Source organism: Quercus robur, chromosome 10 (assembly GCF_932294415.1).
Source record: "Quercus robur chromosome 10, dhQueRobu3.1, whole genome shotgun sequence".
NCBI classification, from domain to species: domain Eukaryota; kingdom Viridiplantae; phylum Streptophyta; class Magnoliopsida; order Fagales; family Fagaceae; genus Quercus; species Quercus robur.
The window spans coordinates 34,495,488-34,516,315 of NC_065543.1; the positions used below are offsets into that span (position 1 = coordinate 34,495,488).

Below are 20,828 nucleotides of genomic sequence, written 5' to 3' on the forward strand. Positions count from 1 at the left end.
TATTTTTTTAAATTTGAGAGAGATATTAGTTATTTTTTTTTATTTTTTATTTTTCATAATTGTTATGTACGTATGAAAAGTTTGCTTATTTGGATATATAATAATTTTAGAAATTATTACACATACTAAGAAATAGCTATTACAACATTTTTAGAGAGGAATATGTTAGGTTCTAAAGACTTAGGTATTTATGTATTTAGAACTTTAATGTGTATTGTTGGCAAACCATGATCAAAACAATGTATTTAGAAGTGTTTTAGTCTTGCTCAAAGTTGTATCTTTTATGTAAAGTTGGAATCAAGCTAATGCAGAAGTTACTGTGCATTTCGGCCTGGCTCGATCGATCGAAGCTTAGGCTCAATCGATCGAATCTCAGGTAGAATGCATTTTTCTGCAGATTTCCAACTCAGCCCTAATTGTTTTAAACATTTAGGGTTTTCTAATTTGTCCTAAGTATAAAAGGCAAACCCTAGCCACGTTTTAGTGTTGCTCATATTGCTGTTTGTGTAAATCTCTTGTGAGATCTAGAGGAGCTTTCATTTACACAAACTTAGGGTTTTCAAGTAAGAGATTTTATCTACACCTTGATAATCAACTTAGTTGCTGCCATTGAAGCTTAAAGAAAACATAAGCGAGTGTGCTTGTATCTGATGGTGAATCCAAGAAAGGAGGAGTTCGTGAATTCGGAGCTCGCACGTGGTTGTGTCAGTAAATTCTACTGGTGGGTAGTAATAAGAAGTCGAGCGTGAGGGCTTGTAAGTCTTATTGTATGAACTTCGATTCTTTCAAGATAGTGAATTCAAGTTTACCTTGAGGATAGCTAGGTCAAATCCTCCCCAGGTTTTTACTGGTTTGGTTTCCTAGGTGATTATATCATTGTGTTATTTATCTTTCCGCTGCTTTGCATGATATGATTGTGTTAATTGTGATAACCTAGTTTTGATAAATTGGACTAAGTAACAACTTGGCTAATTACCTAAGTTAATCCAATTGTGTTTTAAGGGGTCTAAAAACCATCAGAATAGTTATTCCTCATTTTAAAAAATAGCTATTCATAAGGAATTATTATTCCCTATAATAAAAACATAACCAAACTACCAAATAGTTAAACCATTGGAATAACTATTACATTACAGCGCCTATTACAATCTACTAATGTCTCATTTTTTTTTTTTCTCTCTTTTCTCTATTTAGCCACCTAACCCTCTCTCCCTTACTTGCACCTCTCTCTTTCCCTCACTCTCTCCTCTTCACCGCCACCCCAACTACCTCCCTAGCCATTGCCACCATCCCAACCGCCTCCCTAGCCACTGCCACCACCCCAGCCTCCTCTCCCCCTTTGCCGCCTCACCTTCTCTTCCCTCATCCACTGCTACCACCCTACCTCCTCTCCCCCTTTCCTCTTTGTTAGGTTCTAAAGACTTAGAATTTTATGTATTTAGAACTCTAATTTGTATTGTTGGCAAACCATGATCAAAACAATGTATTTAGAAGTGGTTTAGTCTTGCTCAAAGTTGTGCATTTATGTAAAGTTGGAATCAAGCTTAATGCAGAAAAGATTAATGCATTTCGACCTGGCTCGATCGATCGAAGCTCAGGCAAAATGTTTTTTCTACAGAATTTCTAACTCAGCCCTAGTTGTTTTAAAATGTTTTTAGGGTTTCTAATTTGTCCTAAGTATAAAAGGCGAACCCTAGCCAAGTTTTAGTGTTGCTCATATTGCAATTTGTGTAAATCTCTTATGAGATCTAGAGGAGTTTTTCTTTACACAAACTTAGAGTTTTCAAGGAGAAGATTTATCTACACCTTGATGATCAACTCAGTTGCTGCCATTAAAGTTTAAAGAAAACACAAGCAGGTGTGCTTGTATCTGGTGGTGAATCCAAGAAAGAAGGAGTCCATGGATTCGGAGCTTGCACGTGGTCATGTCAGTAAGTTCTACTAGTTGGTAACAATAAGAAGTCGAGCGTGAGGGCTTGTAAGTCTTATTGTATGAACTTCGATTCTTTCAAGATAGTGGATTCAAGTTTACCTTGAGGATAGCTAGGTCAAATCCTCCCCAGGTTTTTACCGGCTTGGTTTCCTGGGTGATCATATCTTGTGTTATTTATTTTCCGCTGCTTTGCATGATTTGATCTTTATTATTGTGATAACCTAGACTTATTAAATTGGACTAAGTAACAACTTGGCTAATTACCTAGGTTAATCCAATTGTGTTTTAAGGGGTCTAAAAATCATCAATTCGTATCAAAGTGGGTTGCTCTTTTATTGTTGATCCTTTGATCACTGAGCTGATCCTTGAGCCCTGTTGTCATGGAACACGAACACTCCCTAGTTATTCCTCCTCACTTTGATGGGAATAATTATGCTTATTGGAAAGTAAGAATGAAAACATTCCTAAAATCTATTGATAAGAGAGTGTGGAACTCTATTGAATACGGATGGAAGAAGCCCACTACTCCTGTTAGTGAATGGAAAACTTCTCAAAAAGAAGCAGCTGCGTTTAATAACAAGGCTATGAATGCGATCTTTAACACTGTTTCTATGGAGGAATTTAAGAGAATCTCTAATGTTGGGGTTGCTCATACTGCTTGGAATATCCTCCAGACTATGCATGAAGGCACAAAGGCTGTCAAAATCAATAAATTGCTGCAATTGACTTCTAAATTTGAAAGCATTAGGATGTCTGATGATGAATCTTTTGATGAATTCTATACTAAATTGAATGACATTGTTAATTCTGCTTTTAACTTGGGTGAAATTTATGATCAACCTAAAATTGTTAGGAAGATTCTTAGATCTTTAACTGAAGACTTTAGACCTAAGTTGACTGCCATTACTGAAAGTAAGGATGTGGACTCCATTCCTGTTGATGAACTTGTAGGATCTCTTCAATCTTATGAGTTGGATCTACCCAAAACTACCAAATCCAAATCAATGGCTCTTAAGTCTATTGATGATGTTAAAGGTGGTGGATTTGATGATGATCTCTCTGCTACAGAGATTGCTTACCTTGCCAAGAATTTTATAAACTTTCTCAAGAATAGTAACAGAAAGGCAAAAGGCATAAACACTGCTAAATCTAGAAACTTTAGGGAGCATGATCCCACTAAGGTTAACAATAATGATAAACTTAGAGAAAAAGTAGGTCAATCTTCTAATAATTCATTAGGTTCTCAGTGTTTTGGATGTCAAGTGTATGGTCACATGAAATCTGAATGTTCTACTTATTTGAAGTCTAAGGGTAAGGCTATGGTTATAACCCTTAGTGATGGTGAAGTTTCTGATAATGAGTCTGATTGTGATAAGGATGGAAACTTCATTGCTTTCACCGCTACTGTTGTAGTCGATGAGAGCATATCTGTTGAAGAGAACCCTTTTGATGGGGAATTCTCTAAAGATGCAAATTTTCAAGAGGCCTATAATAAACTTTGCAAAGTTGCTACAAAGGATGCTATGAATGTTGAACTTGGCCTGAAGAAAATTGAATCTCTTGAGCTTGATAAGAAGAATTTGCTTGTTAAACTGTTTGATGCTAATGAACTTTTGAACAATGTGAAAACATAGAATATGCTCTTACTTGATAAAGTTAAATCTTTGGAACTTGATTTATCTGTTGCTAGATCTGCTAGTTCTAAACTTGATCAAATGTTGAGTGTTCAAAATTCTTCTTTTGACAAAACTAGATTAGGTTATGTTGAAAGCATCTCTGTGTCTGCTCCCCATTCTACAAAGTTTGTTCCTTCATCTTCTTCTGAACCTTCTGTGAGTGAGATAGTGAGTGAAACTCTCAAACCCCCTGTGAGTGAGGTTGTCAAACCCATAGAAATTTCATCATCTAGGAAGATTAGGGTTGATCTGAAAGAGTCTAAGTCTAAGAAGCCTACCCTATCTAAGGACAAGACACATGATAAGCCTGCATGGGTTTGTCACTTTTGTGGAAAGTCTGGACACATTCGTCCAAACTGTTACAAGCTACAAGCTGCAAACAGAGCAAACAAACCAAAGATACCTGTACCTCAAGCACAAGATCCTATGGTACTTACTAGTGAATTGGTAAAAGTTTTAAACTTTTATTCCAATCCTGGAGTTGGTAATCATTCCCATGTGAATAAGAATTCCAATGCTCATGGTGCATCTAAAAGTTTTTGGATGCAAAAGACTCGAACTAACTGAGTCTTTCTAACATGGTCCTTGTGCTTCATTGCTCTACCCTTTGTGACCATTGTTCTTTGGTTTTTTTTTTTTTTTTTTTCTAGAATTTGCATTGCATAACATTCATGCATTTCATTCTAGGTGTTTTTTTAATTTTTTTTTTTTTAAAAAAAAGGAAGAAAAAGGAAGCAAATTGTATTTTGTACTTTTCTTCTTGATTTTTGAAAAACAAGGTTGGTCAATTTATTTTCACATAACATGTCATTTGTACCTTGTTTAGTTTTGATGAGCTTACTTATTGCACTTTACTAGTTGAAGCTTTGTAGTGCATGTTGTGTGGGAAAGATGCTTATGGTTTTTGATTACTCTGTCTTAATCTTGAAGTCATATGTCTTTGATTGTCGGACTTGAATTTTTAGAGAAAGGCATAAATAACCATCTCACCACTATTCACTAGCCAATCATGAACACCTTAGTGCATATCATAAGATTTTGTGTTCGAGAAAGTGTAGCACATGCACGAAAAGAACATAAGGTGAAGCCTCAGTTTAAATTGTTTAATACTTAAAATTGGTGTGTACTATTAGGCTTGATGCCAAAATCACATGACTTAAAATTGGTGTGTATATTATGAGGCATGAATTCAAGAAACTTACATGATTGCAAGCTTATGATTTAGGAGATGTGGGAGTTATATGATGTAACTCTTTACGTGATAGTCTCTTTTAAAATCTTTGTGATGAATTTTGTAGATTTTGTGATTGATTGCTATTCACATATCATCTCACATGTATCTCAAACTTTTGCTAGTTGCACACACTACACGAGTTACTCTTTGCTAAACTTTGTACATGTTATTGTGCTTGTTAATGGTCTGACCAACCAAGTTTTGCAAATACTTTGAATTTTGTGCAAAATAAATTTGTTGCTTGAAAATTTATGGAAAATGCAAGAAATTTTATTTTTGGGAATTTTGGGCTTAAAATTCTTGTTTTTTGAAAATCACATCATCACATACTTATGCATTTTGTTCTTAAATTTCAATGCTTTGAGTCAATTCTAAATTTTTTTTCAAAAATCTGTGTTTTTCCTCAAAATTAGTGAGCCTCTACCCATTTCGATCGATCCATTCTATTTTTCGATCAATCGAAAATTTTTAAATTTGTTAGAGACAGCCTCTGTCTGTTTCGATCGATCGAAACTGTTTTTCAATCGATTGAACTCTTTTAAAATTGTTTTGTTAAAGTCTCTGTTTGTTTCGATCGATTGAGGCTGTTTTTCGATCGATCGAAACTTGTGAATCATGTTTTTTAGAAGTCAGATTGGACTTTTTCAAAGGCACTTTTTCAAAAGTTTTTCAAACTTTCCTCCCTCTCTCTCCAACTTGGCTAGGCTCCACCAAGGATTTTTTGTCATTTTCTTCTGAAATTTTTGCAAGGTTTTTCTCTCCCAAGGTCGGTAAGTCCTTTTTGCCCTTCCTTTTGCATTTTATTTCATGATTTCATGCATATTCATTGGGTATTTTCGACACTTTTCATATTTTGGGGTTTTTGATGATTCAAACCATTCTTGGTGAAATTGATCACTAGGTTTTTGTTCTAAGATGTTATTATCATGATTCTTGTAGTTTAATTTGATCAATTTTGTGGTTTTTGAAAAATTGAAAATTCTAGGGTTTGAAATTGATCCGAATTGAGGATTTTGTTCAATTTGGGTTAAATTGATGAAATTGGCTTGTTCAATTGATGTATTTGGTCATAAATTTTTGAACTCTATCACGTATAATGATCAATTCGTCAATATCTTTCAAAATGATCAATTCGTCATTTGGGGTTTTTGTGTTAATACCTCTATGTTCAAGCCAATTTTGTGAATTTGAACCTTTTTGGACCTAATTGCACTGCATTAGGACATGCATCATACCATTTACATTGTTCATGCATCATATAGATTTTTGTTCTATATTTTTTTTGTGCTAACTTGCAATCTGCCCTTAGTTTTGTCTTTTGTGTTTTTGTTCCTTTGCTCTATGTTTTGGTCCTTATCCTAGCACCATGCCTAGGAAAACTAGAGCCCATAGGACCTTTTTCACTTCCTCTGAGTCTCCCTCTAGAAGTGAGGTGTTTAGGAATGATAGAAGCCGAGAAGCCTTTGAGACCTTGAATAGTAAGCGTAAGATTTGGGCTGAGCATGCTGTGGCTTTAGATGAGCTTGATCCGGCCATTAGGGCCAATTTTGAGTCTAGAGGTTGGTTGCCTCTCTCAGAGATAGATCATCCACCCCCAACCGCCCTGATTAGAGAGTTCTTCTCGAACCTCTCTTGCCACATCTATGATTTCAACACCCTTGTTAGGAGTTGGATACGAGGTGTCGAGTTCACCATTACCCCTCGGGTAGTGGCTGAGGCTCTTGGGGTTCCGATTGTTTGGGAGCCTGACTATCCCTATGATGAGTCAACCTCATTAGATGTTGTCATGTCATACATCACTAAGTCATCTATCCAGTGGAGTTCTGATCCTCGGATCACGTCCGCTGAGCTTACCGAGACTGCCTATCTTTTGTTTAGGATAGCGTGTCATTCGTTGTGGCCTATTTCTCATTTCCACACCATCCCTCTAGAGCGATGTGTGTTTTTGTATGCTTTTATTTCTGGTGTTTCGACCAGTTTTCCTCATTTGTTCCTTCGTTCTTTGAACGAGGTTCATAGGAGTTCTGCCATAGGGCATGCTCTTATTCATCCTATTTTCATTCATAGGATTGTGCTCTTTTTAGGTCTAAATGGTTTCCCGTCTGATGAGCCTATGCATGTTGTTGCTCCCATAGGTGCCACCTTTCTTAGACAGAGGGCTGCTCATTTGAGAGTTGCTCCTTCACGTCCTAAGGGTGCATAATCTAGTGCTGTTCCCCCTCCTCCCTCTTCTACAGGTGCTGATACTGCTGAGACATCGGATACTACTGTTGATGCTAATGTTCCTCCACCGATTGCTTCAGATGATTCAGACATTCGACGTACATTGGATCATGTCTTAACCGTTCAGGCGGCTCATGGAAAGATTTTGGTGGACATGCTCGATAAAATCCGTGCCTTGCGTGCGAAGTTGGCGCAGTTTAGACCACCTCCCTTTTGATGATGGATTTTGTTTGCCCTTTGGCATTCCGTCACAAAAAGAGGGAGTACTTTGTAGAGTTTTTATTGTCAGGGGGAGAGTTTTTCTTTGGTTGGAGCTTATGGAGTTTAGATTGTATCTAGGTGCTTCACATTGTATTTTACCTTTTTAGCTCTCGCCATGTTTTTTATGGGATATTCATGTTAGGAGGAGTATTTTTTGTTGGTACTTTATATGTTTCTTGTTTTAAACTGTTTATTGATTTATATTTATGAGTTATTCATTGATATATGTCTTTATTGTGTGTTGTTTGAAATCAAAAATTTAATTTGTTTACTTGTATTTTTTCCACACATGCGATTATGCATTTTGTTTAGTGTTTCAGGAAATATACAGGTTGATTCAATTGAGCCGCTGTCTACACTTGCAACTAATGGATAGTAGTTAGGATTGAATTTGTTTTATGAGCATTATTTTTGTAAAGAGCTTTTTATTTTGTAAACTTTAAGCTTCTAGTTGTGTTTTGTCACGGATTGCCAAAGGGGGAGTTCGTTAAGTTCTAAAGACTTAGGATTTTATGTATTTAGAACTCTAATTTGTATTGTTGGCAAACCATGATCAAAACAATGTGTTTAGAAGTGGTTTAGTCTTGCTCAAAGTTGTGCATTTATGTAAAGTTGGAATCGAGCTTAATGCAGAAAGATTAATGCATTTCGGCCTGGCTCGATTGATCGAAGCTTAGGTTCGATTGATTGAAACTCGAGCAGAATGTTTTTCCTGCAGAATTTCCAACTCAGCCCTAGTTGTTTTAAAAAGTTTTTAGGGTTTCTAATTTGTCCTAAGTATAAAAGGCAAACCCTAGCCAAGTTTTAGTGTTGCTCATATTGCGGTTTGTGTAAATTTCTTGTGAAATCTAGAGGAACTTTCCTTTACACAAACTTAGGATTTTCAAGGAGAAGATTTATCTACACCTTGATGATCAACTCAGTTTAAAGAAAACACAAGCGGGTGTGCTTGTATCTGGTGGTGAATCCAAGAAAAAAGGAGTCCGTAGATTCAGAGCTTGCACGTGATTATGTCAGTAAGTTCTACTGGTTGGTAGCAATAAGAAGTCGAGTGTGGTGGCTTATAAGTCTTATTGTATGAATTTCGATTCTTTCAAGATAGTGGATTCAAGTTTACCTTGAGGATAGATAGGTCAAATCCTCCCCAGGTTTTTACTAGTTTGGTTTCCTGGATGATCAGATCTTGTATTAATTATTTTCCGCTGCTTTGCATGATTTGATCTTTGTTATTGTGATAACCTAGACTTGTTAAATTGGACTAAGTAACAACTTGGCTAATTACCTAGGTTAATTCAATTGTGTTTTAAGGGGTCTAAAAACCATCACTCTCTTATCTCCTCCTCTACTATCTCTCTCTTTCTTTCATTCTTTTTCTTTTTAGTTTTTTTTTAATTATTATTATTATTTAAAGTTTAGGGTTTCGTTGGGCTTTGGTGTGGATCTTTTTGTTTTGGGTTTTGTGGCTTTTGTTTCTCTTTCATGCAATTGCATGAATTTGTGGAATGCAAGTTTTGGTTTTGGGATATGTAGATACAAAAGGGCCTAGGTACATTCCTATGAGTTGTTTTTTTTTTTTTTTTTTTAATAATGTGTGTTAATTAAAATCACAGGAAAAATTATATTAGAATTTGAATGCATTTACAAAATATATACAACTTCTTCCTTCTTTTTTTTGTTTCTTGTCTTTGCAAATTAGAGATTTCAGTAATTCACTTCTTTATACAGTCTGTTGCCTTGGACCTTGGTCATGGAATTGTTTGTTATATACAATATGTTCAATGAAATATTTAAGATGATATGCATATTTATATATATATATATATATATATATAATGATCTTAATTCCTAAGATATCAATTTTCTCATATTAGAGCTAACATAGACTTTTAATAAGTTTTTTTTTTTTTTTACCCTATCAGGTCAGATAATATAGCAAACTAAAGTTCTACTTTTTGCAAAGTTAAGTAGAAAAAAAAAGTTCAAAATTAATTAAAATCACAATTCGAAATACTTTACATATTCCCTGTTAAAAAAAGAAATACTTTACATATTCACATTATTATTGGTATTATATTTTATAAAGCATATATAGACAGGCCAAAACATTATTCTATTGCTAGTTACGATTATATAGTTAATAAGTATAATGATAAAATCCTTATAAATTATTATTATTATTATTATTGAACCAAATGTTAGCATATATGCAAGTGAATAGGTGGAGAAAATTTATAATATATCCATTACATGTATCCATCCCCTTGTGATAGGGTAGATACATGTAATACCACCTCAAATGGGTGGGAAAAGATTTGTTGATCATCAATTAAAAGGCTAAGGCATTATTTGGCTGCAAATTGGAAAAGTGAAGGGATAAAAATTATGGGAGAGTAGAAAAGTGGGGGATAGAAAATATTCAGTCTTCTCTCATGTATATTAAGTGGTGGAAAAATCCTTTTTTTGGTTGAGGATAAAAATGATGTGATAAAAAAGATAATTTATTTAAATTTAATCTCATGCCCTTATTAGATAATATGTAAGGCGTAATCTCTTCGTAATCATTAAATAAGAAAAATGCAATTATTTAAAATGAAAAATAATTGATATTCACTGTTAGGACATATGTGATTCAATGTTAGAAACATATGTCACAATTTTATGTAATTGGCTAATCCTTTGACAAAACACATTTTACTTGTAATTGGGTGGATCTAGGATGTGTTTAATGCTTCAAGAAACAAGGTTTCAAGTTCAAGTGTTAAAGCCATGCAAGTCTATCCAAGAATCAAGTCAGAAAGTGTAGGATTTTAAAACTCGACAGCTAGTATCTATCGAGGTTCAAAGAGAGCTGTTTTAGCCCGAGGCTCGATAACTGCTCGACAGATAGGGTATCTATCAAGATTTATGAAGCTCAGATTTTTAGTTCTGATTTTCATCCAATCCGTGAATGTACGTTTGGGAAATATTTTAATGTATGTTTGGGAAATCTTTTCTCACAATCCTAAACATATATAAGAATTATTTTAAGGGCCTTAAAAGGTGACACAAGTTGAAAAATAGCAAATTTCACAAGTGTGACTGAAAACCTAGTTTGTCCTAGTTTTTGAAGAAGCTGCTGTATTTGTACACCATAGTATTTTGTGACCAAGCAACTTCATAATCTTCATTGTGTGATGAATTGAAGAATTTTACAGCCAATATCCTTCTCAAGTTGGTGATCAAGTCGCGTACTGGGATCCATGCAATTGGTTAGTCACATACTAATAACCGTGCATTGAAAGGAGAGATTGTCACTACAAAACAAGTCCAATTGGGTATTGGGGTAAGGGTTCAACTATAGGTTGGTAGAAATTATTGGGATTCCTTTACTTGTAACCGCTTGTTTTGATAACAGTGGATTCTCGGAAGTGGTGACCTTAAAATCACTTGATGGGGTTTTTACCATGTAGGTTTTCCCCATTCATAAATAAATCACCGCGTCAATTTATTTTCCGCTGTATACTTAGTTTAATTAGTGATTTGTTTGTGTTACCACGCGCTTTGCATGTTTATTTGATTAATTAAAAAACTTGGCTAATTAATCAATTAATTCATCACAAGGGGTCAATACATTCTTGGCCTATCAAGTGGTATCAGAGTAGGCACACTTTGATTAGGGTTAATCTTTGTTGTGTGATCCATTGACCCCTATTTATCATGGATAGAAGACAGTCTCTTATTATATCTTCTTTATTTGATGGCACTAACTATGTATACTAGAAAATACGCATAAGAGCTTTTTTGCAGTCTTTAGATGAAAAAGTGTTGCAAGCTGTGGAGATAGGCTGGACCAAGCCTACAAAAGCGCCAGCCGACTGGGATGATGCTAAGATCAAGGCGACAAAGTTCAACAGTGGGGCATTGAATGCTTTATTCAGTGTAGTCACAAATGAGGAGTTGAAGAAGATATCCTCCACTGAAACTGCAAAGGAAGCATATCCTCTAGAAAACCTATGAGGGAACCAAGGCTGTCAAGGATTCAAAGTTTCAAAGGCTCACTACAAGCTTTGAAGAGATCAAGATGAAGGATGATAAGCCGTTTGATGAGTTCTATGCCAAGCTCAAGGACATAGTGAACTCAGCCTTTAATCTTGAGGAAACTATTCCTGAACCCAAGATTGTGAGAAAGGTGCTCAGATCTCTACCTGAGAGATTCCATGCCAAGATCACTACCATTGAGGAATCAAAGGACATTGATAAAATTCCTTTGACTGAGTTGGTTGGCAATCTATAGACCTATGAGTTGGGTTTGACAAGGATCTAGAAATCAAGCAAAAGTAAGAGCATGGCATTAAAGGCCAAGAGCAGTGATACTGATGAGTCCTTTGATGATGAAGATTATAAGATGGAGTCCTACATCACTAGGCAATTCAAGAAGTTCATGAAGAATGCCAATGCAAAGGGTTTCAACAAGGACCGTAGACAGTTGAGTTCTTCTCAGTCTAAGAGTCAAGACAAAGGGAAGAAGAATGCTAGGGATGGCAATCAGTACACTGTTCCCTCAGGACCAAAGTGCTTTGGGTGTCAAGGTTTCGGTCATATGAAATAAGAGTGTCCTACGTATCTTAAGACTATTGGGAAGAGTAAGGCACTTGTTACTACGTTTAGTGACACTAAGATTGAAGATGATTCTGATAATAAGGATGATGGAATCCTAAATGCCTTCACTGCCATTGTAAATCCTACTGGGGAGATTTTTGAAGATGTGGATGAAGAAGAGGAATTGGTGGAGTCTAAGTTTGAGAAAATGGATGAACAAGATGACATTCACGCAGCCTATCCAAAGCTATACAAAGTCTCCAAAAAACATGAGAAGCTGTATAGGTTGACCACCAAGAAGCTTAGTGATGTAGAGCTTGAGCGAGAGGAAATCTCTACAAAGTTTGATGAAGTCAATCAAACTATTGGAGTACTAAGATTTGACAATAATTTCTTGGTTGAGAAGACCAAGAAGCTTGAGGCAAAACTATTCCAAGTCAGAGCTCAGCTAGAAAGGACTTCAAGCGCTAAGCTTGATGAGATACTCAATCTTTAGAAATCTGCTTTTGATCAAATCGGTTTAGGGTATGATTTCTCTTCTCCTAGTATTGCTTTTACTAGTACTACTGTTTTTGTTCCTCCTGCTAATAATATTGAAACTAAGAACAATGTTGTCAAAAATGAGTTAGCTAGTGAAAACATAGACAAGGGTAAATCTATCTTAGGAGCACCCTTTAAACTTGATAAGAAAGCGATTAAAAACCCTAGGGCTAATAAGAGAAACTCTCAAAAGCCAAAATAGAAAAAGCATCATTTCTGTCATCATTATGGTGTAGCTGGACATACTCAACCTAATTACTACAAGTGGCTAGCCACTCAAAAAACAATAGCATAATTGCGTCGGGAGATCAAAATTAGTTTCCATCCTCTTTTGCTTCTCTTGGAGATCTTTTCAAGACCCTCATGTTCCTTTCGAACTTGAATGGTTTTAACTCTTCCCCCTCACCACCAGATCAAGGGTTCGCTAAACGGAAAGGTTCTTCCAAGGTGTGGAAAGAAAAGGGCTCCAAGTGATTTTGTCACTTTTTCTCTCTCCCCTTCGTTTTTTTTTTTTTTTTTTGGCATTACTTGTGTGTTTTGATTTCTAGTTTTGAGTTTGTCTAGTTTTATGCATTGCTTTGTTTTGTTTAACATGTTTTTGTTTTTGTTTATTTTTTTTTTCATATAAAAATATTAAAAAAATTGAAAAAAATCAGAAAAATACAAAAACAGTGTGTGTTTTGTGTACATTGATACTTATGTACCTTGAATGGCCATTGAAACAAAGTTTTCTAAACTTTGTATCTTTTGTAGTATAGATAAGCATCTCTATGCACAACTAAGCAAGTGAGCTTTGTGGCTCGTGTTTGTGATGAGTAAGATTAAGTGATCTCTTGTACTTAACACTCGTATTACTTTTTTTGATAGGAAGACTAGAAAATCCTAAGAGAAAGGCATAAATAACCATCTCACCATTGTTGCCCGCCAATCATGAATAACATTTGCATGTTTCAGCATAGTAAAAATGGAATATCAAATGCTTAACATAATTGGGTATTTCTTTTCTCTTTCTTATATGCTCATGCATGGTTTGCTTAAAAAGAAAAATATGCAAAGAAAAATAAAAGGAAAAAATAATCAAAATGCTTTATATATGATTGCAAGCGTGTATTCTAGGAGATGTGAGAGTTATAGGATGTACATCAAAGGTGATAGTCCCCATCAAACAATTATGATTGTGTGTGAGTTAAAGTGATTTTCTCATATCTCAAATCATCATAACATATAGACGCTTATGCAATCTTGTGATGTTTTTCACACACAACACACAAAATTCTTTGCTACTTTTGATACATGTGCAGGTATAATGTGATTTTGCCATCACAAGGAATACATGTGTTAATGTATGCTCACTAAACTGTCTTAACTTGTTTTTGAAATATAAACTTGGTTAGACTTGTTTAGTGTGTGTGTGTTTTTTGGGATTTTGCACTTATCCTTTTTTATTTTTTTATTTTTTTGTTGAGAGATGTTTTTGAGAGTTTAAAATGTTGATTGGATCCTTGGTTGAGTTACATATTTGATTGCATTCATATCTGTGTTTTTCTCTTCTTTGAAAAATTGTTTTTAAGCAATCTTGACAGCTCCTTGACACCTCTTGACACCTGGCTTATCTATCGAGCTCTTTAGCTTCTTTTAATTGCAATCTTGACAGCTTTTGATAGCACCTCAATCCATCGAGAAAGTTTCTGTCTCCTCGATAGCTCCTCGATTCATTGAACATTCTGTTGCAATATTCTGCCATAGCATTTTGCTCACAATATTGCTTAATTTTAACGTTGTTATGTTCTACCACAGAATTCTGCTATGATACTGTCCTGTTGCAACGTTGCTACAATATTTTTCCATAGAATTCCGCAACACTATTATGTTGTAATGTTGTCGTGATACTCCACCATAGAATTCCACTATGGTACTACTGTGACATTTTGGATACTTTCCTGAGGGTATAGATTGGACAGTTTAAGAACATCACGTTTCGCTTTGGTAAGAACTTGAAAACATGTTTGTAGAGGAGTAATATCTCATTCTCCCCATCTTGATCCCAAATCCACAGTGAAGTCGCCAAAAATGTCGAGAGTTCTCTTTACGTATCTTGTACCTTAGACATGCGTCATGATGTTATTGGACAACGCTTAGTCTAGGTTTTTTCTAAGAAGGAAGTTGAATTTGGTGCTTTGCGGAATGGGCTTCAAAGTACCATTCTGCCGCTGCTAGTTTGTGCACAAACGTTAAGTCCAATGTTTAAGGGAAGACGTTGTAAAGTGGGCTTATCCTCTGTTTCTACCGCAGAAGGAACTTTTCTCCAGTTTTTGCCATAGGGCTGACTTTTCTGATGTGTAGTAAAGCTTTCTGCTGTGCAGTAAAACTTTCTGCTGTGCAGTAAAGTTTTCTGCACTTTTTTGTAACATGAATAACTACTTTTCATTTTTTATTGTAAAAATAATTTTCTACTTCCTGCATATAAACAAATCTAAATCCCAAAGAAAACACCCATCAAGCAAATGTTAGTTTACATGGGTTAGCATATTCTCAAATATATACTTTAGGCCTTGCTTTTCATTGGGCTTTCCTCCGTATGGGCTTTTGACTCTTGCTTCTTATTGGGCTTTCTTCCTCATGGGCTTTTGGATATGAATTTGCAAAAATGGGCATCAACACCTGGGAACATATAAATATTATGTAATGAGGTGTATTATAAGTTTCAAATTTATTATTCAAATTTCTCATCTCATAACTCTTAAGGAATAAAAAGATCATCATGATAATCAAAACTCATCACAAAACTATAATATTATCTTATCCAAAATTAAAATGAAACCATAGGAATAAAATATAGACTTTATAATAATTTATTACTCAAACAATTGGTATGCACATTCGAATTAGTAGTCATGTAGATTTTGTTTTGATATAAACTCAAATTCTTATTTCCAAAAGAAACCAAGTATTAATCCAAACCAAAGTTATAAGGGGGATTTTTATGGGAAATTTATAGAACACAACATCAAAACACATATTAAAATTAAATAAATAAAAAAAACCATCAATCTAAATGAGAGTTATAAGAAAGAACAAAAATCCACTGAGGGAGAGAGTACTCACAGGTTTTGTGTGGAAAAAAGATGAATTGAATGGAAGAAATTATATCAAATTTATACAAAACAAGATGGGGAGAAGAATAATCAAAATATAAGAAGGAAAAAATGATGAAGGAAGTTTAATGGTAAAGTAAGAGTAGTAGAAAGATAATGAGATAAAGAGGAAGGAGAAAGGTTGGAGAAGTTAAGTATAACAGTGGATGTGAAATAATAGAGAAATGGAGTTTTTTTTTTTTTTTTTTTTTTTTTTTTTGAGAATAAAGAGAATAAAAGTTTAAAAAGAGAAAAACGAAGTTGAAAATAAGTAGTGAAATTTACAGCATACATATATATATATATATATATATTCACAATTATAACTCAAAGTTGGATGCAGATATTAAATTTGTTGATTCACTTGAAATAGTGTTGACTGTGTTGATGTCTTTGTAGTTGGAAAAACTAAATGCTTTGTTATAGCTAATATTATTGTTGAAAGGTCTTTTGATAGTTAACAAGACAGTGAATATTTTGAGTGCTTCAAATGCCCTTTAAAATTTGTAATTCTTTTGTTTCTTTGGCATAGAGCTTCTATAAGGATCTAGCAACTCCAATATGTAAATGATCTTAAAACTTTTAGCACTGTCAAGTTTGCAACTCAGTGGTTTACTAATTGTTATTATTATTGAAAAGTTCAAATATGTTAAGTAAACATATATTATTTCCTTAGAAGATGATCTTGTATTATAACGAGTAATATGTAAAAAAATTTCGTTAATCAGCATGATGAAGTCCGCCGAATTTTTTTCAAAGGTTGGTCTCTCTTAAAAAAATTCCTGGCTCCAGTCACTGAATGTAAGTTGTAACATCAAGCGAACCAATTGCCCCATATTTGAGTAGTAGCAACAAGAATGCATCATGAGGTTTCTCATGGGTTGAACGAGTGCTTTTCATTTGTTATTAGGACAGATACTTCTTATGGATCCTCTATCCCCATGAACAAAGGATCCTCTATATCCCCATGAACAAAGTGTTTTCATTAATTGTAAAAGATTAGGAGTAAAGGCAAGTGAGAAATGCTCCTTTGCCTGGTGTTGAATATGTTGCTTTGATAACCAAGTGAAGCATTCTAGTGGTTGGCAGATGAGTGCCAAAATTTGGTGTTGACATTATTTATAAATAAACATCCATAATCATTTTTTTATATATATTGCACACCAACGAGATACTTGTAAAAAGGTACTTGTCGCTAAAAATCTTAACGACTTATTTTAAACATTTAGTAAAAGTCTCCAAGTTGTGAGCTATGACATTTAATTTTTAGAAGGACACAGTACATTTGAAACCAATAAACAAGGTAGGCTAATATTTTATTTGAGGTAACATAAAATAACTTGGTGTTGCAATGTCTTCAACTCTTCTTATGGAACCTTTTCGTTTGACCTAAAATAAAAAAGATAGATGAAAACCTCCCATTAAAATACATCAAGTATAATTAAGAAAACTACTTTAAAGATTAAATGATAATTATCTTACAAGTTTAACCAGGTAGGCGATAGGTTGGCATCGCGAGTAAGTGCTTGGCTCTTGGCATTGATAGCCCAAACTTCTCACTCATGTCCAAGTCATTAGGCAACATGCCATTAGGGAGCACCCAATCAAAACAATGCAGCAACTGAGCAAGAACATAAGTGACAGTTGTAAGCCCTAATTGTAATCCAGGGCAGCCTCTGCGACCGGATCCAAATGGTATAAGCTGGAAGTCACGTCCCTTGAGGTCTATATTATTATTTTTAAACCTTTCAGGGTAAAATTCTTCCACATTATCCGACCACACATAAGGATCTCGTCCAATAGCCCAAGAATTTATTATTACTAGTGATTTCTTGGGTATGTAATATCCACTAATCTCAATGTCCTCCATTGATTCACGTGGGATTAGAAATGGTGCAACAGGATGTAGTCTGAAGCTTTCCTTAATCACCATACTCAAGTAAGTTAAATTTGCTAAATCTGTTTCCTCCACCATCCTATTCATTCCAATTACACGTTCTAGCTCATCCTGTACAAGTTTCATTATCCGTGGATGCCTCAAGAGTTCAGAAATGGTCCATTCAACGCTAAAAACTGAAGTGTCATATGTAGCCGTAATCAAGTCTATAAAGATACCCTTGATAACTCTTCGATCAATTTTACATGAATTCTCATCAGAGGGATTCAAGGGTTGATTCATCAAAGAAAGTAACATGTCCATAAAGTCCTTTTCACAACTTTGTGGGCCACTAGGAATTTGTTCATGCTCCTGGATAATGTTCTCCAATACTACATCAAGAGTCTTGCCAATTTTCTTAATGCGCGGTTTCAATCCCTGAGGGTAATGAATGGTTAGAAAACTAAGTAAACAATACCATTTTTGAGAACCCAAATATAACAAGGTTTAAAGTGAAAAGAAAACGTTAGTTTATTTAAGGGTTAAAATCAGATAAGCTTCTTTAGGTTAAAATTATATATATAGTGTAAGATAAAGTAATATTACACCACTTAATAATTTTTTATTAGATGACAATCTTTATAGATTTACCATTTGATTACATTTTTACTTATACCCTTTTTGTTAAAAAATTCCTAGATTATCAAGGATTAATCACTATGCCTTTTATCAAAGGATTAAGTATCCATTTGGATACAGATGAAAACTCACGCATCTACGTTTTTGCCTTTTTTTTTTCTTTTTCTTTTTTGACCAGCGCCTCTTACACTATTCATGGGACATGAACAGTGCATTAAGGTAAATGTACAGTGTTTGGAGGAGTGAATAGTAACCCAAAAATTATTTTTTTTATTGTTTTCAGCAATAAGTTTTTAGTTTTCAGCAAAATAAGCGGTATCCAAACACACCTTAAATTTCATTTTTTGTATGTTACATATACATGCAATATGATTTTATAGATATATAACACTTATTGGTACGAAATACACCACTTAATAAATTTAATATAAATACCAAATTTCATATCCATCAAATATTATTTAAGGTAAAATAAAGATGTAACTAGCATTTTTTCTTGAGCTGTTGCATTTCTTTTTCTACTACTTACAGTCAACCACATTAAAATTGAGGCATAAAATTTATATCTTAAAATTTTTCATCTATAACATTACATACCAATGTGGCATATAGAGTGGGCAATGGAGGGCCAAGGAACAAAATTTTTCTGCAATAACTATTACCATAACTCTAACATGACCGAAAAACAGTATGCTCATCTTTTAATACGGTAGGGTCATTATGGTTTTTTTTTTTTTTTTTTTTTTTCCAAGAATACTCATTTACTCCGTATACATGCATGGCACAACAGCTAAAACTTGTGGATGGACCCAAAATTATTGAACCAGATGTTGGGATATATGCGTTGTAGAGAAAGTAAATGGTAGGACAAAAATTTAACAATAAGCTTTGCTTTGAGGTGTGGTGGGCCATAATATATAATCGTTTTTATTTTTATTTTATTTTATTTTGATTTATGATATGCTACCAACTTAGTTTATTGTAAAAGTGTTATGAAATATATATATATATATATATATATTTGTATCTATGATAGAAATCTCATTCTAACCTAATTTAAATGTACATGTGTGTGTTTTTATAAAAAAAAAAAAATGTGTATGTGTGAAACTCCCACCCCATTCATAAGAAATTTGTATTTATAAAGTAACTATTACATCAAAGGTGTTCGATTGTTTATAAGATATATTATGACCATAGAAAATCTTACGCGCTATTAATTGCAAATATTGTCTGTCAATGAGGAGTAGGGTGTGGGGGAAGATTAGTTAATTAATTATCAATAAGGAACAAATAAAATAAATAGTAGTAAGAGAAGTGCTGAGGATGAGATTAAAACAAGAAAATACTAGAAAGAAGAAAAATTATAAATAGTAGTAATAGAAGTGTTAAAACCATGTATCTTACCATTTATTAATTGAGTTAACCAAAACTCACAATTAATCAACTCATAAAAAATCTCAAAAAAAAAAAAAAATCAACTCATAAAAATTAAAGACTTAGTATAACCGCTACTGATGTTTTGGCATTTACTGTGAAGTTTTAACCGCTACTGAGACACTTTTGGGCCAACAACATTACTAGGTGGACGAAGAAATAGGCATGAAATGTAAAAGAAAAATCGACTGTTTTTAGATTCTCCAAAAATTTTATAAAAAAAGAAAAAAGGCAATTAAATCAATGGCTAAGTTTATCAAAGGGAGAATAAAGTTGAAAAGATAAAAACATTGAAATATACCTGTAGATCAAGTGCCCCAAGGTAAGGAACATAATCTGATAGATTGAAAGCCCCCATCATGTTCAAGGTCTCGTCAATAAGTGCCTTCAAGTCGAATCTATGATAATGACTTCGACCAAATACCATTCTACGCGTTGATTCCTCAACGAGTTTGCCCACTTTCTCACTAAGGTCCACAACCTCATGAGCTACCGCAGCCTTTTTCAGTGACTGTACCAATGATCCTACCAGCTCCTTCCTCATAGGTGCAAATGACTCTATTTTTGAAGCACTCAGTAGCTGCGACGCAACGAGTTTCCTAAGGCTGCGCCAATATGGACCATACTCGGAGAAAGCAATACCTTTGGACATACCAATGATCTTGGAGGCTTGGAATATAGGTCGGCTGGCAAAAACGGCGTCATGGGTCCTTAAAATTAGCTCAGCAGTTTGGGAAGATGAGACCACAATAGTTGGGACATGGCCAAGCCGCAATGACATGATGGGTCCGTATTTTTTGGCTAAGTTTTCAAGAGCACGATGTGGGAGGCTACCCAAGTAACCCAACATGTAAAAATTCCCAATAATGGGAAAAGACCGGGGACCCGGTGGGAGTACTAGTTTACGTCCTTTTTTGTGCATGAATGTCCAGATGATGGATCCAAGGAGTAGCAGGAAAATGGCTAATGTTAGTGGAAACATTTTGGAAATTGAGTTGGCTAAGGAAAGGCTAGAATGTTGGAGACTGGAAGGGATTTTTTGCTGAGTTGGAGATTGGAAGGTGTCCGGGGATTATTTATAAACTTTTGAGAGCAGAAAATCCAAACTATCATAAGATGATACCACTTTTTCCAAATAGTTTCCCTCAAACTAATTTTAAAGGAAAACCCTTCAAATTATGTCAATAAAATATCTTTTTATTTGACGTGAATTTTGAAAATCTATATATTAGATTGCATATTTTTATTGTATTTTTCGTGCTTACAAAACTTCAAGAAGATCAAATACCAATAATTA

At 34.4% G+C, this 20,828-nt stretch overlaps 1 protein-coding gene across 1 annotated transcript; it reads right to left on the reverse strand.

Annotated features, from left to right (window-relative positions):
• Nucleotides 1–16,751: 16,751 nt before the first annotated feature.
• On the reverse strand, nucleotides 16,752–20,593 carry LOC126702803 (cytochrome P450 CYP736A12-like). Its single transcript, XM_050401662.1, has 3 exons — nucleotides 19,833–20,593; nucleotides 17,062–17,893; nucleotides 16,752–16,968 (listed from the first exon to the last, which is right to left on the reverse strand). Exons 1-2 carry the CDS (start codon nucleotides 20,511–20,513, stop codon nucleotides 17,066–17,068), a joined length of 1,509 nt encoding a protein of 502 aa, XP_050257619.1. The 5' UTR covers nucleotides 20,514–20,593; the 3' UTR covers nucleotides 16,752–16,968; nucleotides 17,062–17,065.
• Nucleotides 20,594–20,828: the final 235 nt, after the last annotated feature.